This window comes from Patagioenas fasciata, chromosome 3, assembly GCF_037038585.1.
Source record: "Patagioenas fasciata isolate bPatFas1 chromosome 3, bPatFas1.hap1, whole genome shotgun sequence".
Lineage (NCBI taxonomy): Eukaryota > Metazoa > Chordata > Aves > Columbiformes > Columbidae > Patagioenas > Patagioenas fasciata.
This window is the reverse complement of record NC_092522.1, coordinates 123,410,762-123,438,149: the sequence shown is the minus strand read 5'-3', so window position 1 is coordinate 123,438,149 and position 27,388 is coordinate 123,410,762. Positions and strand designations below refer to the sequence as shown.

General features: G+C 43.8%; 1 protein-coding gene and 1 pseudogene across 3 annotated transcripts in view; both read right to left on the bottom strand.

The window, feature by feature from the left end:
* KIF13B (kinesin family member 13B) overlaps positions 1-27,388 on the bottom strand; it is a 128,026-nt gene that overhangs the window by 76,547 nt on the left and 24,091 nt on the right. For 2 of the 3 annotated variants that reach the window (XM_065833549.2, XM_065833551.2), the window contains exons 3-10: positions 10,431-10,446; positions 9,423-9,483; positions 7,725-7,817; positions 6,036-6,216; positions 4,207-4,294; positions 3,328-3,462; positions 1,715-1,827; positions 504-615 (exon numbers count right to left, since the gene is read on the bottom strand). In XM_065833549.2, coding sequence (XP_065689621.2) covers positions 504-615; positions 1,715-1,827; positions 3,328-3,462; positions 4,207-4,294; positions 6,036-6,216; positions 7,725-7,817; positions 9,423-9,483; positions 10,431-10,446 — 799 coding nt within the window. The remainder of the gene's footprint in view (positions 1-503; positions 616-1,714; positions 1,828-3,327; positions 3,463-4,206; positions 4,295-6,035; positions 6,217-7,724; positions 7,818-9,422; positions 9,484-10,430; positions 10,447-27,388) is intronic. The other variant, XM_065833550.2, reaches the window with a different exon arrangement.
* LOC136100714 (5S ribosomal RNA) lies at positions 23,865-23,983 on the bottom strand (annotated as a pseudogene).

The following is a 27,388-nucleotide window of genomic DNA, read 5'->3' as shown; positions in this document are numbered from 1 at the left end:
AGATTTAACTACTTATTTCACAAAGTCTTCTGACCTGTTCCCCAGCCTGTAACTGGGATAATTCTCTGCTGACAAAAGTATATTAACAAATAAATTAGATAATCAGGAAAAGGAAACAGCCTTAATCCAACTTTTCAAAGCCAACCATGCCAGTACGTAAAATTCAGCTGCATGTGGCAAGAGCCCAAATTAAACTAGAGCCGAGCTTTAGTGTGAAGCTGTGTGTGAACTGACCCATAAGAAATAATGTCTTATTTTTTAATCTATTTTTTTAAAAGTTCCTTATTCTTTAGGCCATTGCAGCTCCACAGAAGACAGGGAAGATATTCAGTCTGTAAAGATACTAATGGTTTACATCCAGCTAATTTATAAAGACAATTATTATTAACATCAAACCCAGAAAACGAGGCAAAAGAACAGTGTTTTATTTCACTGAATGGGTCTCTTCTCCCTTTTTGCTCTCTTTTATTTCCCTTTTAAAAAAATATGATCAGAATACTTACTTTAAGTAACCAAGTGAGCACGGAATCCCGATAAGGAACAAATTTGTTCTTGTTCTTGCCAGCAGCCTGATCTGCCAGGGCAGAAATAACCAGCCCGAGCGTTGTGAGGGATCTGCAGAGAAAACACAAGCAGTCATTAACAAGTGCACATATCCATAAGCCAAATAAATATTTCAACAGTCACTCTCCCTCCAAAAACGAGTTCAGGGGAGAAAGTTCCCAGAATGGTTTTGATCGTTCTCCTCTCACAGAAGCTCTGCTCCTTGTTTTCAGGCTGTTTTCAGCCTTCATCGTGTCTTCACAATGCAGTTATGTGGTTGTTGGAAGAACACAAGTACAGAATGAAAAACGCCAATTGTTTTAAGAAGGCAGAGATATCATTCAAACATTGTATGTCAGAAAGGGAAGTAGAGAGAAGCAGAGGGAAGAAAAAGAAGAAGAAGAAGGAGGAAAAAAAAAGGAAAAGGGGAAAGGAAGGGAAGGGAAGGGAAGGGAAGGGAAGGGAAGGGAAGGGAAGGGAAGGGAAGGGAAGGGAAGGGAAGGGAAGGGAAGGGAAGGGAAGGGAAGGGAAGGGAAGGGAAGGGAAGGGAAGGGAAGGGAAGGGAAGGGAAGGGAAGGGAAGGGAAGGGAAGGGAAGGGAAGGGAAGGGAAGGGAAGGGAAGGGAAGGGAAGGGAAGGGAAGGGAAGGGGTAGAACAAGAAGAAGAAGAACAAGAACAGAAGATACAGAAGATAAGAGAGGAGAAGGAGAAGGAGAAGAAGGAGAAGGAGAAGGAGAAAAGAGGAGAGGAGAGGAGAGGAGAGGAGAGGAGAGGAGAGGAGAGGAGAGGAGAGGAGAGGAGAGGAGAGGAGAGGAGAGGAGAGGAGAGGAGAGGAGAGGAGAGGAGAGGAAGAGGAAGAGATGAAGAGGAAGAGAAGAAGAGGAAGAGGAAGAGAAGAAGAAGAAGAGAAGAAGAAGAAGAAAGAAGAAGAAAAAGAAGGAGAAGAAAAAGGAGAAGAAAAAGGAGAAGAAAAAGAAGGACAAGAAAAAAAGGAGAAGAAAAAGAAGGAGAAGAAAAAGAAGGAGAAGAAAAAGAAGGAGAAGAAAAAGAAGGAGAAGAAGAAGAGAACTGGCTACAACAGCTTACTACATTGACTTTATCCTATTTCACAAGTATGCTGCACATAGCAGTGAGGCTAAAAAAAGGAAAAGAAATAATCACAGAGTCTCACTTGTTAATGTTGCTTCCTTCTTTCAGCCTGTCTCCCGCGGCCCCGGTTTTAGTCGCCCTTTCGCTCCCTGCTAAGTCCACCAGGCTCAGCTTGCCCACCTTCTCACCCGACGTCTGCACAAGGAACCAGAGATTAGTTAAAATCAGTTTGCTCCAATTAAGTTCTGTAGTTCGCTGTATTTTCAAAGAAGCATCGAGCTTCATTGCTCGGTGTAGACTCCGCGGCTCCAGCGCCTTCAAACACCATCGGACTTGAGTGGTTTTGTGTGTTAATGTAGTAGCTGTTGCTTCAGAAACAACAGGAGGATTTGGAGTGAAATCAGGTATATGAATGTCTTCAAGACATCTCTGAAATCTCCAGAGGAGAAGAACACGGGGCGCTTCAGTGAAATGTTAAACCAAGCAAAATGCAGATGTAGGACAGGCCAAGCAAAGCCATGGGGGCTACAATCCCATCCTGAAAACAGTCTCCTACAAACCTCCCATTTTACACCAAGTTTCTTCTCTGATTTCGAGAGAATGATGTGGCATGAAGCAGGTTATAATATACAAAAATTATTACAATTGTTAAGTCTCCTACATCCTTAACAGCCTCCTAGAAAGCAACCCAAGCTATGTGACTATTTAAACCCGTAATGCAGATTTTGTTCTCAACCCTTCTATCTCATTTGACTCAAAATGACATTCTGAAATGCTCGATGAATTCTAATTTTAGTTTATCACCATTTTCTGTGAGGGATGAAATGATATTAACATAAATGTATTTCACACAGCCTCCATGGATTATTTACATATAAGGAAATGCAAAGAAAAATACCCGCCCATTTAAATGTCTTAGATATTTAATATAGATAAACAAAAATATTAATGTTGTACAATGCAAATGTTTTTAAATGAGTAGGTCTTTCCGTTTATAAAGCTGATCATTCTTATACATATTCTTATACATATACATAAAATAGCCCCTTGAAGGAGATTACCAGATATATAATCAGGTGTTCTTCTCTTTTCCATCCATGCCTTATATCTTTAGTTTCTGCTCCAAGTCTGTACGACACACCGTTGCTTCAGAAGAACTGTTTCTTTAGTCCAGGCTTAACATCTACACACCATTGCTTCAGAAGAACCGTTTTTTTAGTCCGGGCTTAACAAACATCTACACACCGTTGCTTATGAAGAACGGTTTCCTTACTCCAGGCTTAACATCTACACACAGTTGCTTAAGAAGAACGGCTTCTTTAGTTCAGGCTTAACATCTACACACTGTTGCTTAAGAAGAATGGTTTCTTTAGTCTAGGCTTAACATCTACACACTGTTGCTTAAGAAGAATGGTTTCTTTAGTCCCAGTTTAACATCTACACACCGTTGCTTAAGAAGAATGGTTTCTTTAGTCCAGGATTAACATCTACACATCATTGCTTAAGAATGGTTTCTTTAGTCCAGGCTTAACTAACATCTACACACCGTTGCTTAAGAAGAACCGTTTCTTTAGTCCAGGCTTAACAAACATCTACACACCATTCCTTAAGAGGAACGGTTTCTTTAGTCCAGGCTTAACATCTACACACCATTGCTTAAGAAGAGCGGTTTCATTTGGACCTTGTTTTACTCACCCCTGATTGCACATCGTAGAGCGTGTGTGTGAGGATGATGTTGAAGACGGCGTGGGACCGGCTGCTCTCCTCGTTCATGTTGGTGGCGGCCACCGTGCGGGATTTATTGCCCTCCGACATCAACGACTCGATGTCCTAGACAGAATTTTCATGAGCAAATATGCATCAACACCCTTTTCAATCATCTACCCAAACAACCTCATTTTGGTAAAACACAGCGAGTATTTTCCCGCTAAGCTCCCCACTGTTCAGCTGTAAAATATCGTGATGTCCCCTTTAAAGACGAGAAATAATACAATGTTTGACATGCGTATTCATCCATTGCCTCTACCTACATATTAAATTATCAGCAAAAATAACTCACTGTACACAGCAGTACTCAAAAGCAAAGAAAAATACAAGAAAACAGCAATTCCTGCTTGAACAATGCAACAGTTAGGCCTCAGTTGCCAAACATGCATTGCTGAAATATGTAATATGGATGTAAATTGAGTTTGTATTTTGGGTGAATGAGATTTGTCGGCGATGGCCAAAAAATGACACGGTGTAATACCAGAATTTCCTTTCTGCTAAATCCTGGTCCTGTTGTTAATCACGGAACATTTTCTCATCCATACAGTATAAACTCATCTTAAGCTTGGGAGGTAAGCTGCTTCATTAAATAGTCAAATTTATTTCAGAATTATTAAATAGTACAGGACGAAGATGAGTTTCTGCTCTTATTTCATACCAGTGATTACAATACAACAAATCCTACAGGTTCTTGCTCTAAAATCAATGCTACTGCCATGGCAATTAGGAGTATCTTAATTTAGTTGCCCTCTTTAAGTGCCAATACTCTCGTGTTTAGGATATCAAACTGATAACATCACTCCTTACCTTGTAGCTAGCAACAGCCAGTTTGGATAGGCCGTCTACGTAGGGACCATAAACACTGTGTTCTCTAACTTTTAACGACTGACGGCTTCTGGTTGGGAGAAAAAAGTCATTTAAAAGCACACAACTCACTTAAGACAGCATTAAGATTAAGACAATTCCCCACTGACAGATCTCAAACGTGACAGTGTTTGGTTTCAAAAACAAAACTGCCCGCAGTTCTCTCAAGGTCGCGCTAGAGATTTACATTAAAGCTGCATTGATCTCAAATATTTAATGTGTTCATATGGCACAAACGGGGAGGTTTTGGGGTTGGTTTTATTTCGGAAATGGCCCTTCCTGCCGACACCGCTTTCACAAAATCACAGAATCCCAGAATGCCAGGGGTTGAAGGGACCTGGAAAGCTCATCCAGTGCAATCCCCCCATGGAGCAGGAACACCCAGCTGAGGTTCCACAGGAAGGTGTCCAGGCGGGTTTGAATGTCTGCAGAGAAGGAGACTCCACAACCTCCCTGGGCAGCCTGGGCCAGGCTCTGACACCCTCACTCCCCAACAAGTTTCTTCTCATATTCAAATGGAACCTCCTGTGTTTCAGTTTGTACCCATTTCCCCTTGTCCTTTCATTGGTTGTCACTGAGAGGAGCCTGGTTCCATCCTCCTGACACTCACCCTTTATATACCTGTAAACATTAATGAGGTCACCCCTCAGTCTCCTCTTCTGCAGCTCCAGAGCCCCAGCTCCCTCAGCCTTTCCTCACACGGGAGATGCTCCACTCCCTTCAGCATCTTGGTGGCTGCGCTGGACTCTCTGCAGCAGTTCCCTGTCCTTCTGGAACTGAGGGGCCACAACTGGACACAAGATTCCAGGTGTGGTCTCCCCAGGGCAGAGCAGAGGGGCAGGAGAACCTCTCTGACCTACTGACCACCCCCTTCTAACCCACCCCAGGTACCATTGGCCTTCCTGGCCACAAGGGCCCAGTGCTGGCTCATGGTCACCCTGCTGTCCCCAGGACCCCCAGGTCCCTTTCCCCTACACTGCTCTCTAATAGCTCACTCCCCAACTTACACTGGAACCTGGGGTTGTTCCTGCCCACATTCAAGACTCTACACTTGCGCTTGTTCTATTTCATTACATTTTTCCCACCCAACTCTCCAGCCTGTCCAGGTCTCTGGATGGCAGCACAGCTTCCAGTGTCACCACTCCTCCCAGCTTGGTGTCACCAGCAAACTTGCTGACAGTCACTCTATTCCCTCATCCAAATCATTGATGAATATATTGAATAATACCGGTCCCAGCACTGACCCTTGAACACTCCACTAGATCCAGGCCTCTAACTGGACTCTGCCCCATTGACCACAACTCTCTGGCTTCTTCCCTTCAGCCAGTTCACATCCACCTCACTACCCGATCATCCAGACCACACTCTCTCAGTTCAGCTGTGAGGATGCTGTGGGAGACTGTGTCAAATGCTTTACTGAAGTCAAGCTAGACCACATCCACTGCCCTGCCATCATCCATCCACCTCATTATGTCCTTATAAAAGTTAAAGCAACAAAGCACAGAACAAGGACTACAATGTGAATGAAAAAGTGTTAAGTCTACACGCAAAATGCCAACACAGATGTTTCTGTTGCTCCATAAGTTACAATCAGGGTGAGTTTACCCCATGCTTTTAGTCTTATCACTTGCTTTTGATATAAAATGAAAGGACACTGAGATTAGGAAGAAGCAAAAGCCACCCTACCCAAATTCCTTAGGTGGGGTCCATGAAGGGAAGCTGGTTATGCAAAGGAAGAGCGTATGATATCATCCTGTTAACATAAAACTCACCCTTTTGGGTCGAGAAGATCTCGGACTTTCTCGTTGTAGATCTCCATGTAGGACACTTCCACTTTGAAGCTCTGCTCTTCGTTCTCCTCTTTCTGAGCCCTCTCGAAGAGCCCGCTGCACAGTCTGGGGATTAAGCCAGGCTGGTCGGCAGTTCCCATCATCGTGTAGGATTTTCCAGACCCTGCGGAGCGAATTTACCATTAGTGGGCAGGGAACAAAGTTTCTGTGCAGAACACAAGAGAAGACAAACAAAGAAATAGCGTTTCGGTGAAAGGTATTTGTGTGGTTTTCTACCTTCGAGTAACCAAAACGCCATTTAACTAAATGCTATTTAATCAAAAGGAAAGCAAGAAATTCAGTTCAAATGCCCAGAAGGTATTTTTTTCAGGTATATATAGCCTGACTGCATCTCACTAACGCATGTGGCACAATGAGAAAAACCAAGCGCAATAATTTTTGCACATTACCTTTAAATTATAATTAGGAATGGGAATAACTCCAGAATGAGTGTCTTACTGATGAATACAAGCTCATTCAGCAAATTAACAGCTGTCAAGGTCACCTTAAGTAGAATATTGTTTAAAATACAACCTCTCAAAGAAGAATTTAATTTTACTACAGAAATCAAAACATTTTTTCCTCTTTTAATGTAAGTACTCATTACTAATTTATGTAGAATTTTAGCTGTAAATATGAAAACCCTAGAAGGGTCATCTCATTAACTACTTAACCACGCAAAACCAAAATCATAAAAAGTACCGTTACTTAACAGAGATCTTTGCTAGAGAACTGTTGGCTATCGAGTGCATCCAATAACACTGAGATGTATGTCACAACTCATACATTGTTTGGTTCAAAACATTATGGTTTTAAGATTTCTTTTTTTAATTACTATACAATCAATTAATTACGTTGAAAATGATGATTAAAGGTTAGTCTAACTACAGACATGGAAAATCTGAGTGACACATTCACAGAATGTCAGGGGTTGGAAGGGACCTGGAAAGCTCATCCAGTGCAATCCCCCCATGGAGCAGGAACACCCAGCTGAGGTTCCACAGGAAGGTGTCCAGGCGGGTTTGAATGTCTGCACAGAAGGAGACTCCACAACCTCCCTGGGCAGCCCGGGCCAGGCTCTGACACCCTCACCCCAAACAAGTTGCTTCTCCTCTTTCAGTGGAACCTCCTGTGTTCCAGTTTGCACCCATTGCCCCTTGTCCTGTCACTGGTTGTCACCCAGAAGAGCCTGGCTCCATCCTCCTGACACTCACCCTTTATATATTGATTCCCAGGAATGAGTCCCCCCTCAGTCTCCTCTTCTCCAGCTCCAGAGCCCCAGCTCCCTCAGCCTTTCCTCACACGGGAGATGCTCCACTCCCTTCAGCATCTTGGTGGCTGCGCTGGACTCTCTCCAGCAGTTCCCTGTCCTTCTGGAGCTGAGGGGCCACAACTGGACACAAGATTCCAGGTGTGGTCTCCCCAGGGCAGAGCAGAGGGGAAGGACCTCAAAGGCAATCACGACCTAACGATTCCAATCTAAGGTGTGAGAAATACGGGCAGTGGACAGCGACAGCCAAAATCCTATTTGTCCTCCTGAGAAAAACAGTTCTTATCTACATTTCAAGGCTTTTCTCTTGGAATCATATCACAACAGCCATGGAAAGAATCTCCAGTTAGAACTGGACTAACCTGTTTGCCCATAGGCGAAGATGCAAGCGTTATAGCCCTCGAAGGCATTCTGAAGAATATTCTCCCCAAGGCACTTGAAAACAACGTCTTGACCTACGAAATAAAACATGTCAAGAAAGCCAGAGATTATTTTTTGCCTTGATTTGGATTCTTCGATAATTACATACAAGCGGTTCGTGTCTTCCCGCTGTTGTTGGGTAAATATCCAGCGTTTGCTCCATCTACACGACGCGCTCCAGATTTACGCGACTGTAGAAATCTGAAGCTACGGTGACCCCACACGTACCTGCATCCACTCCCAACAACATCCGACCCGTGTTTGTACTCAAAAACCCTTATCGGCAGAAAATTGGCTGCCAATGGCAGAATTTAATCCACCGGTGAATGATGCCACCTCAAAATACACTCGACTTGTGCATTTTAACCACTGTCAGTTGATTTTAATCACTAGGTGATTTCAATGTCAATATGTAAGATAGTAAATAATACTATAAGAGATGCATTAATAAAATATAGGGTGTATCGCTTGTTTTATTACTGAACTATGGTCCAACTTATGGTTGGACTTGATGATCCTGAGTGTCTCTTCCAAGCAAAATGATTCCACAATTCTAACTAAATCCATAGGAACAGCTTTTTGGCTCCTTTTCCAAACGGAGGAAGAAATACTTAATATATTTGTGTATTATCTATTTAAACAAACCCTCGATTTTCAGAATTTACAATGAAAGGGACTAAAGTCTGACCAAAATATGGCAGGGCCTTATGGACTGAAAAGTCATATATGTCAATGTTCCCGAAAGGTTTTCTTTTCTCTCCCCGATGGGAATCAGGATCTTTACACCCAAGTCCACTTAGAATTTAATGCATGCAAAACTACCCATCCAAATTACTAATAGAATACACTTCCAACGTATAACAGACCATAAGAGAAGTGACACAGGCACCTCCATTCGTTTGAGAAACAAAACATCTACCATCCCATGTAATTTATATGGCTGCAAGTGTCACGTTTTCCTCAGTTCTTCAATAAGTTACTATTTATTACTTATTCGTTAGAGATATTAAAATCTAGAAGCATAAGCATATTTTATTTTTCTCGTGATTTTTTTTAACAAGGTGAACTGATTCCCAAGTTTAAAAGATAACAAGTACGAAAGGAACAGAAGACAAGAGCGCTAAGTCCAAACACATTTCATATTTTACCACAACTATTTGCCAAAATCTGTCACGTTACATAGGAAATTCTTAGTGAAACACATTACCCGTTCTCAGACCAGATGAATTCACATATCCCTATAATAAATCAGGCTTTTTTAATACTCCATTATTAAGTTCTAATGTGATGCCAACCTCCTATCAGCACTGCGAAGCATGAAATTACATGCGCCTCAAGTGCTGAAAAGAAATGGATTTGACGGATGATGATGCTCTTGAAACAGCATCTTAAATAAAGATATGAATCTGAGTAACCCATTTCTCCATTTCCTACACCTTTTGGCTTTATCATCTTCCAAGAAGAGAAGCAGGAATGGTTAACATTCTTCTTTTTCTTTTGCCAACAAGCGGGTGTAGAGTGGAAGGCGTTTCATGCATCACGGTCTGTGCCCTTTGGCAAATATCAGCCTTTAATTAGATCATTATACCACTAATTAGATCACTCGGAGACAACGAGCACAAAGCCACGGTCAACACTACCTGCGTATTTTTCTTTGACGGACTCATCCATAGACCAAAAGCAGTGATCGTAGGCGAATACCTGCGGGAAAACAAATGGACACCTCGTCAAATCTCTTGCCAAACCAAACGCATTATCCACGTTTTGATAATCTTCCTATAGGCAAGCTTGTTAATTGATTTTTTTTCTTCCTTTGATTGATTTCGATTGATTTTATTGCTTTTATTTCTTCCTTTCCACACAGGAGGAGTATGTATTTATTAACAATCATACATCACATAGCATATATACAACAGCAGTCGTCACCCACCTCTAATACTAGTAAAGAATAACATCGTGCAAATTAGTTTCATTAGTTTGATTCCATTATTCCAGAATATTTCATATTACGGGTTAACGCGTTTGAATGTTCCACTTCAGTGAAGTCGCAATAAAGCAAATTGTCCTCAAGTATATAAACTAAAATAACGATCAAAATGATACGAGAGTCGAAAATCCATCCTGCCAACACATCCAAACTTCCTACATTTATGAAAATGCCTCCTATAGCAAAATCCTTGCAATTTAAGGAACTTATCTTCAAAAATACATCGTTGTTTTTTTATTTCCCTATACTACCTTAATGTTGCAGCATCGAGAGATAAAAGTGGTTATTTTACGTCCTCTAATTGAGGAAATGAAGGTTTGTTCATTCAAAATTAAGGTTTTGGGGTTGTTTGAATTCATTATACAATTAAACATATTATTGTAAGATCACATATTTTGAGCGTTTAATAAAACACCAATAAAGCCGAACCATGATATGCGTCTTCATCACAAATGCAGAGTCGCGGGATCGTAAACCATAATAAAATGATGAGTTTGCTTTAACGCAGATGCCAGAAAATGCATTGAAACACCCACAAAATCCCACCAATCTGGTCCCTTCCAGAGCTGGGTTGCAAAATGCTTTTGATATTTGGATAAGCCAAGACTAAGCAAGACAAGGATTTTAACACATTGATTTAAGGTGTGATAAAAGCCCTTACCTTTGGTTGGGTTCGACTGTTCTCCAAAGCGTTGCGGGCAGAAAGGATTTGGTACACGGTCAGGAAAAAAAGAGACAAAAGAGAAACAAAGACTGTTAGTTGAAGTGATTTTAGCTTAATTACTCCACCATTAACAGTTCACAATTGGAACAGCACATTTAAAAAGTTCATTTTCTCCTCGGATCTTGCTTACGGATCCCAAGTCATTTGATAAAACCAGCGCCTGTCTCTTTGCAGGAGGGAGATTTGAGATGCTGCTCTGGAAAAGCTGATTTTAAACTCAAAGCCACCGATCTTCCTCGTGTTGTCCCCACCTCTTCCTCATCCTCTCACATTGTTTTTCCTCCAACACCTCTTCCTCTCTAGTTTCAAAACGACAAAATGTCCAAAACCACTTCAAGAGGAACTTGAGGAGAGTTATTCAAGAAGAAGTTTCCAAGTCCAATCCTTGGACCTGCCCAACTTGGTCATGGGACATTTGTTTCCCTAAAAGAATGAGCAGAGAACAGCGATTCACAGAATTCACAAAATCCCAGAATGTCAGGGACTGGAAGGGACCTGGAAAGCTCATCCAGTGCAATCCCCCCATGGAGCAGGAACACCCAGCTGAGGTTCCACAGGAAGGTGTCCAGGCGGGTTTGAATGTCTGCAGAGAAGGAGACTCCACAACCTCCCTGGGCAGCCTGGGCCAGGCTCTGACACCCTCACCCCAAACAAGTTGCTTCTCAAATTTAAGAGGAACCTCCTGTGTTCCAGTTTGCACCCATTGCCCCTTGTCCTTTCATTGGTTGTCACCGAGAAGAGCCTGGCTCCATCCTCCTGACACTCACCCTTTCCATATTGATCGCCGTGAATGAGTGCCCCCTCAGTCTCCTCTTCTCCAGCTCCAGAGCCCCAGCTCCCTCAGCCTTTCCTCACACGGGAGATGCTCCACTCCCTTCAGCATCTTGGTGGCTGCGCTGGACTCTCTGCAGCAGTTCCCTGTCCTTCTGGAACTGAGGGGCCACAACTGGACACAAGATTCCAGGTGTGGTCTCCCCAGGGCAGAGCAGAGGGGCAGGAGAACCTCTCTGACCTACTGACCACCCCCTTCTAACCCACCCCAGGTACCATTGGCCTTCCTGGCCACAAGGGCCCAGTGCTGGCTCATGCTCACCCTGCTGTCCCCAGGACCCCTTCAATCTGTTATGTGCATAATTTATGAGTTTGCTCATGGGTTTGGGGGTTTACTATTATTTTATTTTTTTTAAACATTAAGTACAAAACTACTGGATTGACCTTTAAAATAGCAGCACAGCTTCAGGCAGTGTCCGACAGGAGGTTACGCAGCAGAAAATGGGAGAAATATATATCAAAATTGGGAGAAATGCAGCAAACACACAACGACGAGGAACAAATATTCTCCTGGATCTCTCAAACGAGATTAGGAAGCTCTGGACATCAGTAATAAGTCAGGCTTTGTGATGAGCATCACCCCTTTCTTTTGAGCGGAGCAGAAAGACGTGGAGCCGCGTAAGGTCACTCTGAGCTCTTGCCGCTCGTATGGGTTGAAAAGCAAGTTAAAAATAGTAACTTTTCGGCATCGTGCCTCACAAATAATTATTTATTATGCAAGTCCATCATGTCTCTTTACTCAGGCTTGGATCGAATATGCGTTATCTGTCTGACACAACAGGAGCGGCGGCGACTCAGATAGGAGGTGGCATGACCTGTCATGCAGGGTGACTATTTAATTCCTACAGGAAGATCGTTCTCGTGGTAAAATAAAAGAGAACGGCAAGTTTAACACCCAAAATGTGACTTGGGTCTTAATTCAGCAAGCAGTTATGCTCATGTTCCCCCAGCCCAGTTCCAAGGCAGGATTATATTATCCAATCCTCAATACAGGACAAATTATTGAGTGTCTGGATCAAAGCCCCAATACAGATATAATCTCAGAAGTCCTATCGCAATTTTAAGATGATGGATTCCAGTTAACTATGTAAATCGCCAAGCTTAGTCCAGCCTAGAGGTTTTAAATTAAGTATCTTGCTTTCTACAGAGCTGCACAAGCGCATAAATCACATCAGAAGCCCCATGTCTAAGAAACCCAAAGTACAGCACTCAGGATACCTGGGGTGCATGAGGAAGAGTGTGAGCAGCAGGTGGAGGGAGGTTGTTCCTCCCCCTCTGCTCTGCCCTGGGGAGGCCTCATCTGCAGTTGTGGGTCCAGTTCTGGGCTCCCCAGTTGAAGAAGGACAAGGAATCACTGGAGAGAGTCCAGGGAGGGACACAAAGATGCTGAGGGGTCTGGAGCATCTTTGTGATGAGGAGACTGAGAGAGCTGGGGCTGTTGAGCTGGAGAAGAGAAGCTGAGAGGGATGTGATCAATGGGATCAATATCTCAGGGTGGGTGTCAGGATGGACCAGACTCTGTTCAGTGGTGTCCAACGCCAGGGTGAGGGGCAGCGGGCACAGACTGAAACCCAGGAGGCTCCATGTGAACATGAGCAGAAACTTGTTTGCTGGGAGGTGCCAGAGCCTGGCCCAGGCTGCCCAGAGCGGGTGTGGAGTCTCCTTCTCTGAGACATTCAAACCCGCCTGGACCCACCTGTGTGATCTGCTCTGGTGACCCTGCGTGAGCAGCTGGGTTGGACTGGGGGATCTCCAGAGGTCACTTCGACCACAACCGGCCTGGATTCTGTGATACGCAGCTCTAAAGCAGAAAAGATCACGTACATTTGTGCCACCTGCAAACTGCTCACATCAAAACCCATGTCCCAACCAGCGTGTGCCAGTGGAACAAGCACACAGCAAAACGATGGTTGCAGGACCAGGAAAAAGGAGGACAGAGGGAAACGATGGCTGCAGCAGAAAGGGCCAGGACGGGAAGGGAAAACTCATCTCCCAGCTACGACAGGATGTCACCAAGATGTTTGCAGCTACGTATTTTCACTTGAATCCATTCTGACAACACTCTCCTTCACCAACTCCCCCTTTTATCTTTTCTCAACTCAATGTCAAACAGCAGCAGGAGGAATCCAGTGCATCTAGGGTACCTACAGTTAAAATAAAAAGGAGAAAGGAAATATTCTAAAACAACCATCGACATTTAATACCATTTCATTTGTTGCAGCCAAGCGACTATATACGCAGCCCTTAATAACCATTTCTTTTTAAGTTAGCTCTTACACGGTTTAAACTTCTTGACCAAGACACATTTGATTCCCTATAGAAACGCTCGCGGTTTCATAGATCGCAATTTAAAAAGAGAGCAGCTCCCAGATACAACCATAAGCGTATGCTCAACACCATTGTTGCTTCTTTTTCATGTGTGTTTTGTTGTTTGTTTTTTTAAATAATAGAATCTTCACTAATTAAATTATTAAACCAAGTGTAGCAGGTTCCAACGTAATTAGTTCTATTTTACGCCGTTCAGTTCAGTGTAAACTCTAAAAACGCGACTAGAAAAACACACTTATGGGGAAAAACTGAAGAGCAGGATGGTGTCGGCGTCCCCACTGATGCTCTGCAAGGCCACAGATTTTGCTTCCAGCTGAGTCAGTTTGCCTCAAATCAACTTGTATTCACACGCATTTTATTAAAAGTAAAGTTGGCATCGTGTGTCACAGTAACTCACCCTTCAGATGCAGGAACAGCTCTGCTTGGGAGATTTTATTCATTTAAAGTTTGCACGGATATGGTCCAAATGAGTGTTTCTGATGCTTTAGTTTGAGGGGACCTGTTCATACCCCGCGTTCGCAGACTTTGTAACGTAGAATCATGGAATAGTTTGACTTGAAGGTTGAAGCAACATTGAAAACTCATCCAGCGCCAGCCTTCGGTATGAAGTCAAAGGGAAGAAACTGCAGCGTAGCATCTAAATATCCGACCATTCCCTACACTGCTCTCTAACAGGTCGTTCCCCAACTTACACTGGAACCTGGGGTTGTTCCTGCCCACATTCAAGACTCTACACTTGCCCTTGTTCTATTTCATTACATTTTCCTGCCCAACTCTCCAGCCTGTCCAGGTCTCTGATGGCAGCACAGCTTCCAGTGTCACCACTCCTCCCAGCTTGGTGTCACCAGCAAACTTGCTGACAGTCACTCTATTCCCTCATCCAAGTCATTGATGAATATATTGAATAATACCGGCCCCAGCACTGACCCTTGAACACTCCACTAGATCCAGGCCTCAGCTGGACTCCGCCCCATTGACCACAACTCTCTGGCTTCTTCTCTTCAGCCAGTTCGCATCCACCTCACTACCCGATCGTCCAGACCACACTTCCTCAGTTTAGCTGTGAGGACCTGGAATATTGTGATACCCCAACTTATCTCTCAGTAAATACTGGGTGTAAATGGAGCAGCTCACGCTGCCTCATTGCTCAATACCCACCTGCAACAGCAGGTGGGATTTAACAAACTACTTTCATTTTGGAATAACAGGTTTATCATTTCCAAATCCCCACCGGCATAAAGCAAATATACCCTTCGCTGTTCTACAGGAGCTTCCAAGCGTGAAGAAGTTGATAAGGAACTACTGAAGCACCATTACGTCTGCATGCAGACAACGTTGGGCATGCAGATAAGAATGTAACCACAAATATATATATATATATATATATATCTCAGGATATTTGAAGTTTGGGAGTAATTTTATCTTTCTGAAGCAGAACCTTTACGTGGCAGCATCTTTCTTCCTGTTTGAATAAAGGATTCAGAATGAGGTTTATGAAGAGCCAGCGCTTGGTTAGAAAAGACGCTGGAATATTCGGAGTTTTACTGTTTAAATTGAAGCTGTGGGATTTCTTTCCTGGCACGCAAACCAGCCAATGGTGAAATACATTTAGACTATAAATCTAAGTATTTTACTAGCATAGACATATTGATAAGAAATAGCAGAAATCACTGAGAAGGTGTTTCTTTCTGTATATCACACAAATTTTGCTGCTGGGCACACAATGAGAGGAAATGTCAACTAAATCAAGTTCAGGCTTCTTTATCTTATGATACTTAGAAATCTCTTTTCCCAGAATATTTCAAGAGATCAAGTGCTTATAGCTGTTGGGTTTAATGCTTTATAAATATTGTTTCCCCATTTTTACACCTAGAGTGGTATCAAAATGCTGAGTCCAATCCCTGGGTGATTTGCTGCAATACTGGATGATCCTGAGGGTCTCCTCCAACCTAAATGATTCTATAATTAATACCATTCTTATGGAGTCTTGGTTTTACCTCCACAGCGACGCTGGGAGAAAAACCACGTCGCCCTATTGGAGCAAAGGGTTTTGGGTTTGTCTCTTTAAAACAAAACCACCCAAATGTGGTGAAGAAAATGCAAAAGAGCATCCGCGGTTCAGAGCCGGAACTTGTGCAGCCCAAAGGAACAAAAGTGACGGCTGTTACTCGGAGAATTCCTCCGGCGCTGCCGGCATTCCAGGAATGGTTGGCGGGTACTCGCTTTCTGCTGATGAAACTGAGCTTTGCCGGCTCACCCCGAAGAAAAGAAAGGGGGAAATGTATGAGAAATGAGGGGGGAAAACAAAAAAACAGGAGAGAAAAGGGGAAAGGGAGGAAAGGGGGGGAATAAGGGGAAAAAAGGGGAAAAGAGAAGGGGGAAAAAGGGGAGAAGGGGGGAAGGGGGGGAAAGGGGGGAAAGGGGGGAAAGGGGGGAAAGGGGGGAAAGGGGGGAAAGGGGGGAAGGGGGGGAAAGGGGGGAAAGGGGGGAAAGGGGGGAAAGGGGGGAAAGGGGGGAAAGGGGGGAAAGGGGGGAAAGGGGGGAAAGGGGGGAAAGGGGGGAAAGGGGGGAAAGGGAAAAGGAATGAGGAAGAACGAAGAAGGAAGAAGGAGGAAAGTCAAGGGGAAAGAAAATCAAACAAAAAAGGGAAGAAAAAGAAAGAAATAAAAGAAAAATAAATCAAAAAATATTAAAAGCAAGCCCTTAAAAACAAGAACTTGAGCAGAACAGTAGCTTTCTGGGTTTTTTTGTTTGTTTGTTTTTGTTCTTGTTGTTTTGGTTTTGGGTTTTGGTTTCCTGTTTGGGTTTTTGGCGTTTTGTTTGTTCGGTTTGTTGTTTTGTTTTGTTTCTAAGCTGCAGTTCCATTTTCTGTACTGTTCTTCTCGGCGCAATAACCCGCCTCGTCCTGCCCGCTCTGCGGTGTCCCTGTGTCCCATTGCGCTGCTGCGAGGACAAGATCACAACTTCATCCTCTGCTGTGTAAACCCTTGGGTGTCCTGATCCTATTGTCCTGTGTCCCATAGGACAAGGAGATCACAACTTCACCCTCTGGTGTGTAAACCCTTGCGTGGCCTGATCCTGTCCTGTGTCTCGTAGGACAAGGACATCACGACTTCATCCTCTGGTGTGTAAACCCTTGGGTGTCCTGACCCTATTGTCCTGTGTCCCATAGGACAAGGAGATCACAACTTCACCTCTGGTGTGTAAACCCTTGGGTGTCCTCATCCTATTGTCCTGTGTCCCATAGGACAAGGAAATCACAACTTCACCCTCTCCTGTGTAAACCCTTGGGTGTCCTGACCCCCATAGGACAAGGAGATCACAACTTCATGCTTTGGTGTGTAAACCCTTGGGTGTCCTGACCCTATTGTCCTGTGTCCCATAGGACAAGGAGATCACAACTTCATCCTCTGGCGTGTAAACCCTTGGGTGTCCTCATCCTATTGTCCCATGTCCCATAGGACAAGGACATCACAGCTTCATCCTCTGGTGTGTAAACCCTTGGGTGTCCTGACCCCCGTAGGACAAGGAGATCACAACTCCATGCTTCGGTGTGTAAACCCTTGGGTGTCCTGACCATATTGTCCTGTGTCCCATAGGACAAGGACATAACAGCTTCATCCTCTGGTGCGTAAACCCTTGGGTGTCCTGACTCTATTGTCCTGTGTCCCATATGACAAGATCACATCTTCATGCTTCGGTGTGTAAAGCCTTGGGTGTCCTCATCCTATTGTCCTGTGTCCCATAGGACAAGGACATCACAACTTCATCCTTCAGTGTGTAAATCCTTGGGTGTCCTTATCCTATTGTCCTGTGTCCCATAGGACAAGGAGATCACAACTTCATCCTCAGGTGGGTAAACCCTTGGGTGTCCTGACTATAATATGCTGTGTCCCATAGGACAAGGAGATCACAACTTCATCCTGTAGTGTGCAAACCCTTGGGTGTCCTCACCTACTGTGCTCTACAGAACGTCTGGTGAAGAGCCAGCACCATGGGAGTGAGGGAAATATATCTCCTGATGATTGGGCAGCTTGTTCTTTCCAGCGATAGATTTGCAGGTGGAAACACAATGGGATTTATTGAAAAACCCGTTTGGTTTCTGGGATAAACGCACAACCGGGTTTAGTCAAACCTGATCTCCAGGATCTGTGTGTGTCCATATAGGTGTACAAAAAACATACGATAACCTTGTTCTGCAGCACCAATACAAGTGTCTACACACAGAATATTCTTAAACATTGAATTGAAGGCAAGGCCTAAAAAAGCCAAGTCGCTGTTATACAGGGTAAATCCCAGAATAATCTGCAGTATACTAAGGAAAGTAAAGGGTTTACATTAAAAGCCAATAACAGCCACACAAGCCATATAGGATAAATCTAAAGAACTCAAAGAATAGAGGCATATTGCAGGCTACCAAATGACTGGAAAGCATTTTAGAGGAAAATCTACACCTGGTACAATAGATAAGAATTCTGTACGAAAAGCCTTCCTGACAGGGACTTAACTACGTGTTGTAAAGGTACTTTCAATAACCGAAAACTGGGTTTTCACAAGGCGTCTTGCTCGGTAGCAGTGGCTGTATGAGAGTAACTGTGGCACTGGAATTACTTTAACATGCTTATATTTGGAAAAAACGAAACAAAACTCAACGGTCCGACTGGATGAAGAATGTAAAAAGAGCAGTGTAGGGGAAAGGGACCTGGGGGTCCTGGGGACAGCAGGATGACCATGAGCCAGCACTGGGCCCTTGTGGCCAGGAAGGTCAATGGTACCTGGGGTGGGTTAGAAGGGGGTGGTCAGTAGGTCAGAGAGGTTCTCCTGCCCCTCTGCTCTGCCCTGGGGAGACCACAGCTGGAATCTTGTGTCCAGTTGTGGCCCCTCAGTTCCAGAAGGACAGGGAACTGCTGCAGAGAGTCCAGCGCAGCCACCAAGATGCTGGAGGGAGTGGAGCATCTCCCGTGTGAGGAAAGGCTGAGGGAGCTGGGGCTCTGGAGCTGGAGAAGAGGAGACTGAGGGGGGACTCATTCATGGGGATCAATATGGAAAGGGGGAGTGTCAGGAGGATGGAGCCAGGCTCTTCTTGGTGACAACCAGTGATAGGACAAGGGGCAATGGGGACAAACCAGAACACAGGAGGTTCCACTGAAAGAGGAGAAGAAACTTGTTCCTGGTGAGGGTGGCAGAGCCTGGCCCAGGCTGCCCAGGGAGGTTGTGGAGTCTCCTTCTCTGCAGACATTCAAACCCGCCTGGACCCCTTCCTGTGGAACCTCAGCTGGGTGTTCCTGCTCCATGGGGGGATTGCACTGCATGAGCTTTCCAGGTCCCTTCCAACCCCTGACATTCTGGGATTCTGTGATCAGAATCTTACTTGCAATTCTTCAGGATTATCATCAGAGCTCCCCAAAATGTCACAGCACCAAACAGATGATTCTCTACTTTCCTCCTCCCACCAGAAACCACCAAAAAGCACCAAAACCCACCAAAAAGCAAACGCCAACCAACAAACCAAAAACCCAACAGCAAAACCAAAACCAACCAACAAAACAATGACAAAACTGTTTTGGCTACAACACTAACATCTAATCGCTATTTTTTTTCTTATTATTAACTATTGCCTGAAAATACACACATGCAGAACTTTCAACTCAGACATTGGGGTTCCCTCAAACTCTTCATTTCCAAGAGGATGTTCAACTCCCGGTCAAGGTTTTATTCACCCCGTTGGCCCCAGTTCCTCTCAATACACACAATTAACCTGCAATTAATGCAGAAACCACATTACGAAGCCTCAATTTCAGAACAGCATCCATTCTGAATATAGATATATATTTTTGGGAGCAAGTTGATGCTTTCTCGCACGACACACGGGGCAACTTTTCCAATGCAAAGTTAATCTGAATAACTGTGTTTAGACACCCTTAAGCCCGGCTAATCCACTGTAATATTTTCAAACACCTGGTTTTAAAATGTAGGTTTTCCTACATTTTTCCCTTGGGTGGCAGGTGGGATTTGGCTCAAACAGACAACCATGAGTGATGAAATTCTTTACCAGCAGTTCGCTTAAACTCTCAAGCTTAAATACACCAAACACATGCACAAAACAACGAGAAGAACGGTATAAACACAAAGAATTTCCACCATAAATTTAATACATATTTTTTTTCCCTTGTTGAGCCTTCAAATGTCAAATAACCATTCCTTACTTCTACAGCTTTCCGCATAAAAGAGTGGATTTGACTTGGGTGTATGAGCCACCAGGTCAGCCAATGTGTCACCAGGTTTTGTATACTTTGTATTATTTTTCTCTATTTTATCAGTAGCATCAGTAAAACATTTTTCCAACTCTCCTCTTTCTGTCCTTCTTTCCCTCCTGATCGCCTGTCGTTAGTGGGAAGGGGAGGGACAATAAACCACCACGGGTTTATTGTCACCCCGCAATCAAACCCTTGACACTTGCTTCTATGGTTCAATAACTGCCTGAATTTCTTGGCTCCAGCACACACACATTTGGTGATCGTGGTGATACGCCAGAGGCTGTTAAACGTTAAAACGGTTAAATCAGCGTTGGGTGCCTCTCAAAACAAAGAAAACACACCGTACTGTCTTTCACTCCTCCCCGCCGCTCAGAGAACGCAGCTGATAACGTGAAGATAAGAGAGCGGGTGGCGATCAATACCCACTTTGATATTTGCTGTGTGTTGCGTTTCACGATTGCTTTTCTCGCCCACCCGCAGAACACTGGAGCCATTTTCTGTTGGGATTTTTCCAAGCTAAAATGAGCTCTCGGGATGGAAATTTCACTCGGCAAAGAAAATCTTTGTCCCAAAGAAACTAAGAGTAGAAAGAAGCATCAAGATGCCTCCATAGCTGCTCCAGCTGCTGCTTTTCAGGGGGATGTTGCTACCAAGCTGCTCTTCTGCTTGACCTAGAAAACAAACCCTTATCCTAATTTAAATCAGCTGCTCCTTTCCCGGCAGGAGGATGGGAAATGAGTTATAATTGACCTGTTTGCTGAGAGGCAAAGGGAAAATACGGCATATTATGGAAATTACAGGCCACGACGGCTCGGCTCCCGTGTCCTCAATGTGCCCTGCTCGTGGCTCTGGGCAGGATTAAAGATTCCCTTAAACCTACAATTACATCAAAGTGCACGCGTTTGCATCAGGAATTTGTTGTGAAGATAAAACCCACCTTTGGGTTGAAAAGGAAAGGCCGATGGGCACACAATCCATACCATAAAGGAACTCAATGCATGGCCATGGGTACAAGCCTGAAAGTGCGGTTGTCCTTACCTACACGACTAAAACATGGGATATTCAGCATTTCCACTTCTTTCTCTTTGCAAAATCCCGATTTCTTCAGTATTTGGGGGGGAAAGCCCCAATTCTTGCTGCCTGAATAAGAGCTGCTGCTTCAGTGCAGCGTTCCTCCTAAAGTCTCCTAAATTCAGCTTCTTATTCCAATGATCTTCACTTATTCCCTTCATTAAACACTTGTACCAACACCCATCACCTCCAACCCAAAATCTGGGAGTTGCTTCAGGTTTTGTATATGACTGTTAGCAATTTATTTATGCCGGTAAAAACTACAATATCAGTAACAGGTCATTAGCAGTGGTACCAACTGCAGAAGGTTCAATGTAGTTTGTTTAAAATCATCTGGCCACAAATTAATGTAGAAGTTGTAACTGGGCTTAACGTGACACAGTGGTGATCGAACACTGTGCACAACGAGCCCTGCAAAATACCATAAAAACAGATGTTTCCGCACCCATCTCAAGGGTTCTTAATGATTTTAGGTGTACACGTCACCATGAAAAGCATCATTTTTGCTAATGCTAAATGAAATTTAGAACCATGCTGAACAACGCATGTGGTTAATCCTGAATTACAAAGAGGAGCTCTGAGTATTTGTGGTGAGGAAGAGGAGGATGGTGGAATTTTAACAGGGTTGACAGTTGGAGATGAAGCAAAGTTGTTATATGACCATGTAGTTGTGGATTAGCTGTTCTACAGAGCTCACACTTCATCCACCACTATAAACCACTGCAGATTCATCAAAGCAATGAAAATAAGATCCCAAAACACCATTTAGAGATGAAGAAGTTTGCTGTACACCATGAGCTAACACGGATTTAAAGAGACAAACTGCAAATCGGCAGCAAAAGAGAAAAGACCAACACGTAGCTAATATTTCCTATCTGAATGAGACAGGAGGAAGTATCACCAGCCCAAATTATTCCTGAGTTACCACATTGGAGCACAGGGTTGTGATTAGAGACGTGTAGATGCTGCGGCAAAAATCACTTTAAGTGGCTTCATATATATAATCCTTTCCTTTTTCTGATTGCCCACTCTTGTTGGCCATGGTGTCATGCAAGCTATGGTGGTCATGGTTGGAACCACATCATCATCCTCATCATCATCATCATTATACTAATTTTTATTATTGTACTAATTGATTATTATAATTATCATTATGTTAATTTATATTATTATTATTATATTTTCTATTATTTCTTCTGCAGACCCTTTAGCATCAGCGCCTGCCGCTCGCACCCACCCACCCACAGCCAGTCCTAAACCCCCAGTTTAAAGGCAAATCCTTTTCGCATGTGCCAAGAGCAAACCAGAACCCCAAAGGCGCCAGTTGGAGATGATCCAAGGTCGGCTGCTCCACGATATGCAAAAGAAACCATTTGTTAGCGGCTGTTTTCCCCAAAACGCAGCCCTGCAAGCAGCAGGGAAGCAAAGGGAAAAGGCGTAGTTGCTCACTTTGATAAGAACCACTTAACGCGTGTGGAATTAATACCAGACGTGCAGATAAAAGCCTGTGGACATCTGAAGAACTAAATATAGCAGTACATAAGAGGGAAGAGAAGCAAACGATGTTAATTAAAGATCAGATAACGTGTTCCAGCTGGGTAAGTTCCTCAAAAATCAGGTTCCGGCATCCTGGTTTCAGCTACTGCTATGAGCTCTGTTTCAATACCGCCTTGATTTTAACCTATAATCTAATTTATCCAGTTCAGTGTCATTCAACCACTTTTTTTGCAGCATCTTTAATTATAAGTCTCAGATTCCCAGCCATGTAAATGCTATAAGTTTTCTTTACAGGAAACCGGCTTCACGACGGTCGCGCACACAATTAGCAAAGCACATTTATAGCAGACAACGGCATTCACCCTTCAAAATTTATCCATCTCTCTATTACATTCAGTCGCCTGTGCTATCAGATATATGTTTGCCATACGTACAGAATGAGAGGTGAAGCATTACAGGTGACCCATTGTATAAAATGAACTTCAGTCATGTTGACAGCACTTAAAAATAAAATGAAAAATAAGAGAAATGAGCTCGTGTGGCTTCCACAGAACACATTTGCACCATTCCACCTGACTCTAAATGTCATAAAACTAAACGTATGTAGAAATAACACCCTAAAATCAAAGTATTCAGATATATTCAGCAGAAAAATGAAAATCTTATGTATGGCGATTTGGTAACTTCATCAAATTGTCGGGGCTCCTTTAACCTCATTAATGCTGCGCAGTCAGTATAAAAAATAAATGAGATGTCTAATTACCGTAATTTGGCCACTCCGGTTTATAAAATCCCTCGGGGCTCATTCATGCAGCTGATGGAATGGGCCTGTCCAAGCACAACCGCAACCACAGGAAAGATGCTGGGTGTTCAATTTCCTCATTTAATGCTACAAAACCAGTGCACACCCATAAAATTCCTCTCTACAAATATCAGGGCAACAGTCACCACCAGGTTAGAATTGTCTAAACCCTTGGAGTACGTAATCCACAATTTCATAACTGGTTCCCATCAAGATAAAGTGGTAAGTGAAAATACAGAATCCCAGAATGTCAGGGGTTGAAGGGCCCTGGAAAGCTCATCCAGTGCAATCCCCCCCGGAGCAGGAACACCCAGCTGAGGTTCCACAGGAAGGTGTCCAGGCGGGTTTGAATGTCTGCAGAGAAGGAGACTCCACAACCTCCCTGGGCAGCCCAGGCCAGGCTCTGACACCCTCACCAGGAACAAGTTTCTTCTCAAATTTAAATGGAACCTCCTGTGTTCCAGTTTGCATCCACTGCCCCTTGTTCTGCCACTGGTTGTCACCGAGAAGAGCCTGGCTCCATCCTCCTGACACTCACCCCTGGTACCATTGGCCTTCCTGGTCACAAGGACCCAGTGCTGGCTCGGCCCACAGCACCCGCTGTTCCCAGCTGGTCTCCCATCCAAATACTGACCAGGCCTGACCCTGCTTAGCTTCCAAGACCCGATGAGATCGGGCGTTCTCAGGGTGCTATGGCTGTATATATCACATATATGTATATATATATGTTCCCCAAGTATATCTTTATAGTATCTGAACTAAACCCTTTTTCCATGCTCATCCTGCTGTCCCCATGACCCCCAGGTCCCTTTCCCCTACACTGCTCTCCAACAGGTCATTCCCCAACCTCTACAGGAACCTGGGGTTGTTTGCGACACGAGTTATCGCTGCTAAAACACACATAGAATGAGTGGAGGGTACTTTCCTTGCTGGCAACCCGGCTACAGTTACCGTAGCATTGGATGGAGGGGGAGCCAGAAATGCATGGTGGTTGTTGGGCTGGTTACATTGGCTGGGAAATCGGCCTCCGGTGAATAAAGTATTTGATATAAGTCACTAATCAAATGAACTGTATAGCTTCAAAACACTGTGTTTGGCTGTATATTAAAAGCAAACACCTACAGAATGTTCCTTGCTTATATCTCCCTCGCTCCACCCCTATTTTTGTCCCTTGAACTTGGATTTTCCCATCGGTGCCTTAAGCACCAAACGCTCGCAGAGGAAGAGCCGGGTCGTGCAATCCCAAACACGCCGGTTTCCATTTATTGTTCCGCAGAATGGGAGGAAAATCTCCCCTCTCCAAGCACAACATGGCATTTCAAACACTACATCTGCCCTCCAGAGCTGAAAGGGAAATAAATCTGGTCAAAACGTGACTTGCAAAAAGAAAGGAAGAGAAAACGTTATTGGCGTCAAGCTGTATTGTAAGAGATTGCTTGAAAAGCTGCCAACGCTGCGATTCCCCACTGATTCCTTGTAATAAATAACCCCAGAAACTCAAGGAATACCTGATATGATTTTTATTTTCGCTGCCACAGAGTTTTGAGTTGCGTTCTGACCCCAAAAGAGACGTTTTTAAACCCTTACGCTCTTTTTTTATGACTTCTGTATCAAGTCCGACGCTCCTCTCCAAAATCAGGCAATTTTAGGTCTGCCTAAAAATCATTGAGCAAACCCCATAGAAATTAGCAGGGAAAAAACCTCAGGCATCTTCATATCCTCCCAAAGCTATCTTTTCTTCTCCAATGGAACATTTTTGAAGTTCATCTGCTAAATGTATTTTTTCCAATGACATCTGAGCGCTTAAAAGATTCAATCCTAAAAACTTCCAATGAAATACAAGCCTTCGTAGCATGAGTTCATTAGAAAGGAAACAGGGACATCGATACACTCCTGTGCTTGATGGGAAGGAAACCTTCATTAAAAGTAACCCTGCTTAGTTTCAACAGTAGATTTAGTTTAAACAATCATGCTTAGTTTAACTAAGGGGCCTAGAGGTTGTTCTTATCAATTAGCACCATTCAATGACTTTCAAGGCCAGTGAGCCCACTTGCGTGATGCTTTATGTTCTTATATAGATCTATTGAACTATGACAGCCTATAGATGTGGTTCACAAGATATTATGATATAAATATCATCAAGATATTATAAACCAAACACACTTTGGGTTGTAAGCACATTTGTCACCTGGTTTGATGGCATTAACTCAACTACTTGTGCTATCAACAGATTCAAAACCACGTTACTTACAAGTGAAGTTTTTCTCGTTTTCTTTTTAAATAACAGAAAAACATCGAGAGTTTCTTGAAGTCTCTTGCCTTGTTCCCAGCGTACGGATCAGATAAAGGGCAGAGCGTGGACTCTTCATTGTGTTTTATTGCCTGTTATGCCAACCTAAGGAAGGGTTTTCACAATGTAACTCATTTTTCTGGCCTCGAAGAGCTTCAGGAAGATGGCAACTTAGAGTATATGAAAACAGAATAAATACACCATTACATATCTGTATTACGGTGACAACTTCAGAGCGCGCTCCCCATCCTTAGCAGAACAAAGGACCTTGTTCTGTTCTGTTTTGTTACTTTGGGAGGAAAAGACAGCCAACACCTCATGTTATCTTTCCCAAAGCTTCATGGCCCTGTGTTGTGTATTGCTAAGGATCATGGATGGAAACACTGCGGTGAAACTAGTTCAGCTACTCACAGGAGATGACACATTCAGTACAGGGTGAACTGCGACTTGCATATGAAGGACAAGCTAACGAGCCACAGCCCAAGCCGCCGCTGGTGATACCAGAGGTGGGGGACATGCCAGAGGGCACAGAGCCCCATCTTCTGATATGCCCAGCATGGCACACAAAGGGGAAAGGCTGAGACCCTTCAACCCCTCATCATACAAGTCTCATCACCCACGCTGCGGAGCCATAAGCAACTGGATCCTTCATCCTTTTCTTTCTTCTTTTCTCTCCTTTTTCCTATACCCCCATTTCTTTGTCTCTCCTTCTGTATATAAGTATCACTCTCTCTCTCTTATACCTGCCCTCTCTACCACTCTCTTTCTCTCTTTCCCTTTTGAACATATAAGGATAACGCCATCTTTAAGCTCTGCTGTTGGATTCTGGTTAAATTTCATATTATAACTAGTGATGGTTGCCAATACATCGCTCGTAGTAGGACTTTCGCTGTTAATGTATTGATAAGTTCTGTGATATCATAAAATACTTTTGCCAAGTCACTAATCGCTGTAATTAGTATTTCCACCACATGCTTTTAGTAAAACTTACAACTGAATTGGACCCCGGCGGTGATTGTTTGTCATTCACTTCACATAACGGCGCAGAATTAACCCGGAGTGAACTCACACCTGGTTTCATCTGTTGATCAGGGCGTGTGTCGTGTTTGGAGTGAACTCATCCTCATCCCACCTGTTGGACAGGACGCCATGGAGGCAGACACCTTGGGAGATATGGGCAATTAACAGCGTTGCTGTGAAAGGCCTCATGGCCTAATTGGGATGATAGCGATGAACCATCTGTTGGATGACCAACTACGACAAGAAACCATGAACCAACAGCTACAGGCGAAACAACTTGTTCTGGTCAGCACCAAGAACATTCCCCACGTTCAAAGACCCCAGACCCATTTCCAGAAGAGTTTTCCTGGTCAGTGTGAAGAGGGAGGAGACGAACCGCCTTCTCCTATCTCATGTGTAAATGATCTGGGTTATAAACCAACCTCACGTACGATGCGGGTTGGCGGCGTGTAGATCTTCACAACACGTCCCCTGATGTACTTGTGGAACGCTGATATCTTTATCTCTTTATCTCTCTGATATCTCAGCTTTCCTCCTCTCTCTTCCTTCTTCTTGAACATATAAAGTAATATAATTGTAAGTTCTGCTGCTAAAGTCTCCTTAAGTTTTGCATTGCAGTTACTAATGGTTGTCAATCCACCATTTGTAGAAGGGCTTTTTCCGCCAAGGTGTTGATAAGTTCTGTGTTACTCTAACGTACTTTTGCCAAGTCACTAATTGCTGTAATTTCTATTCCACCATGTGCTTTTAGTAAATTCACAACTGAAGCCCCGTGGTAATTGTCATTTGCTTCGCGTTG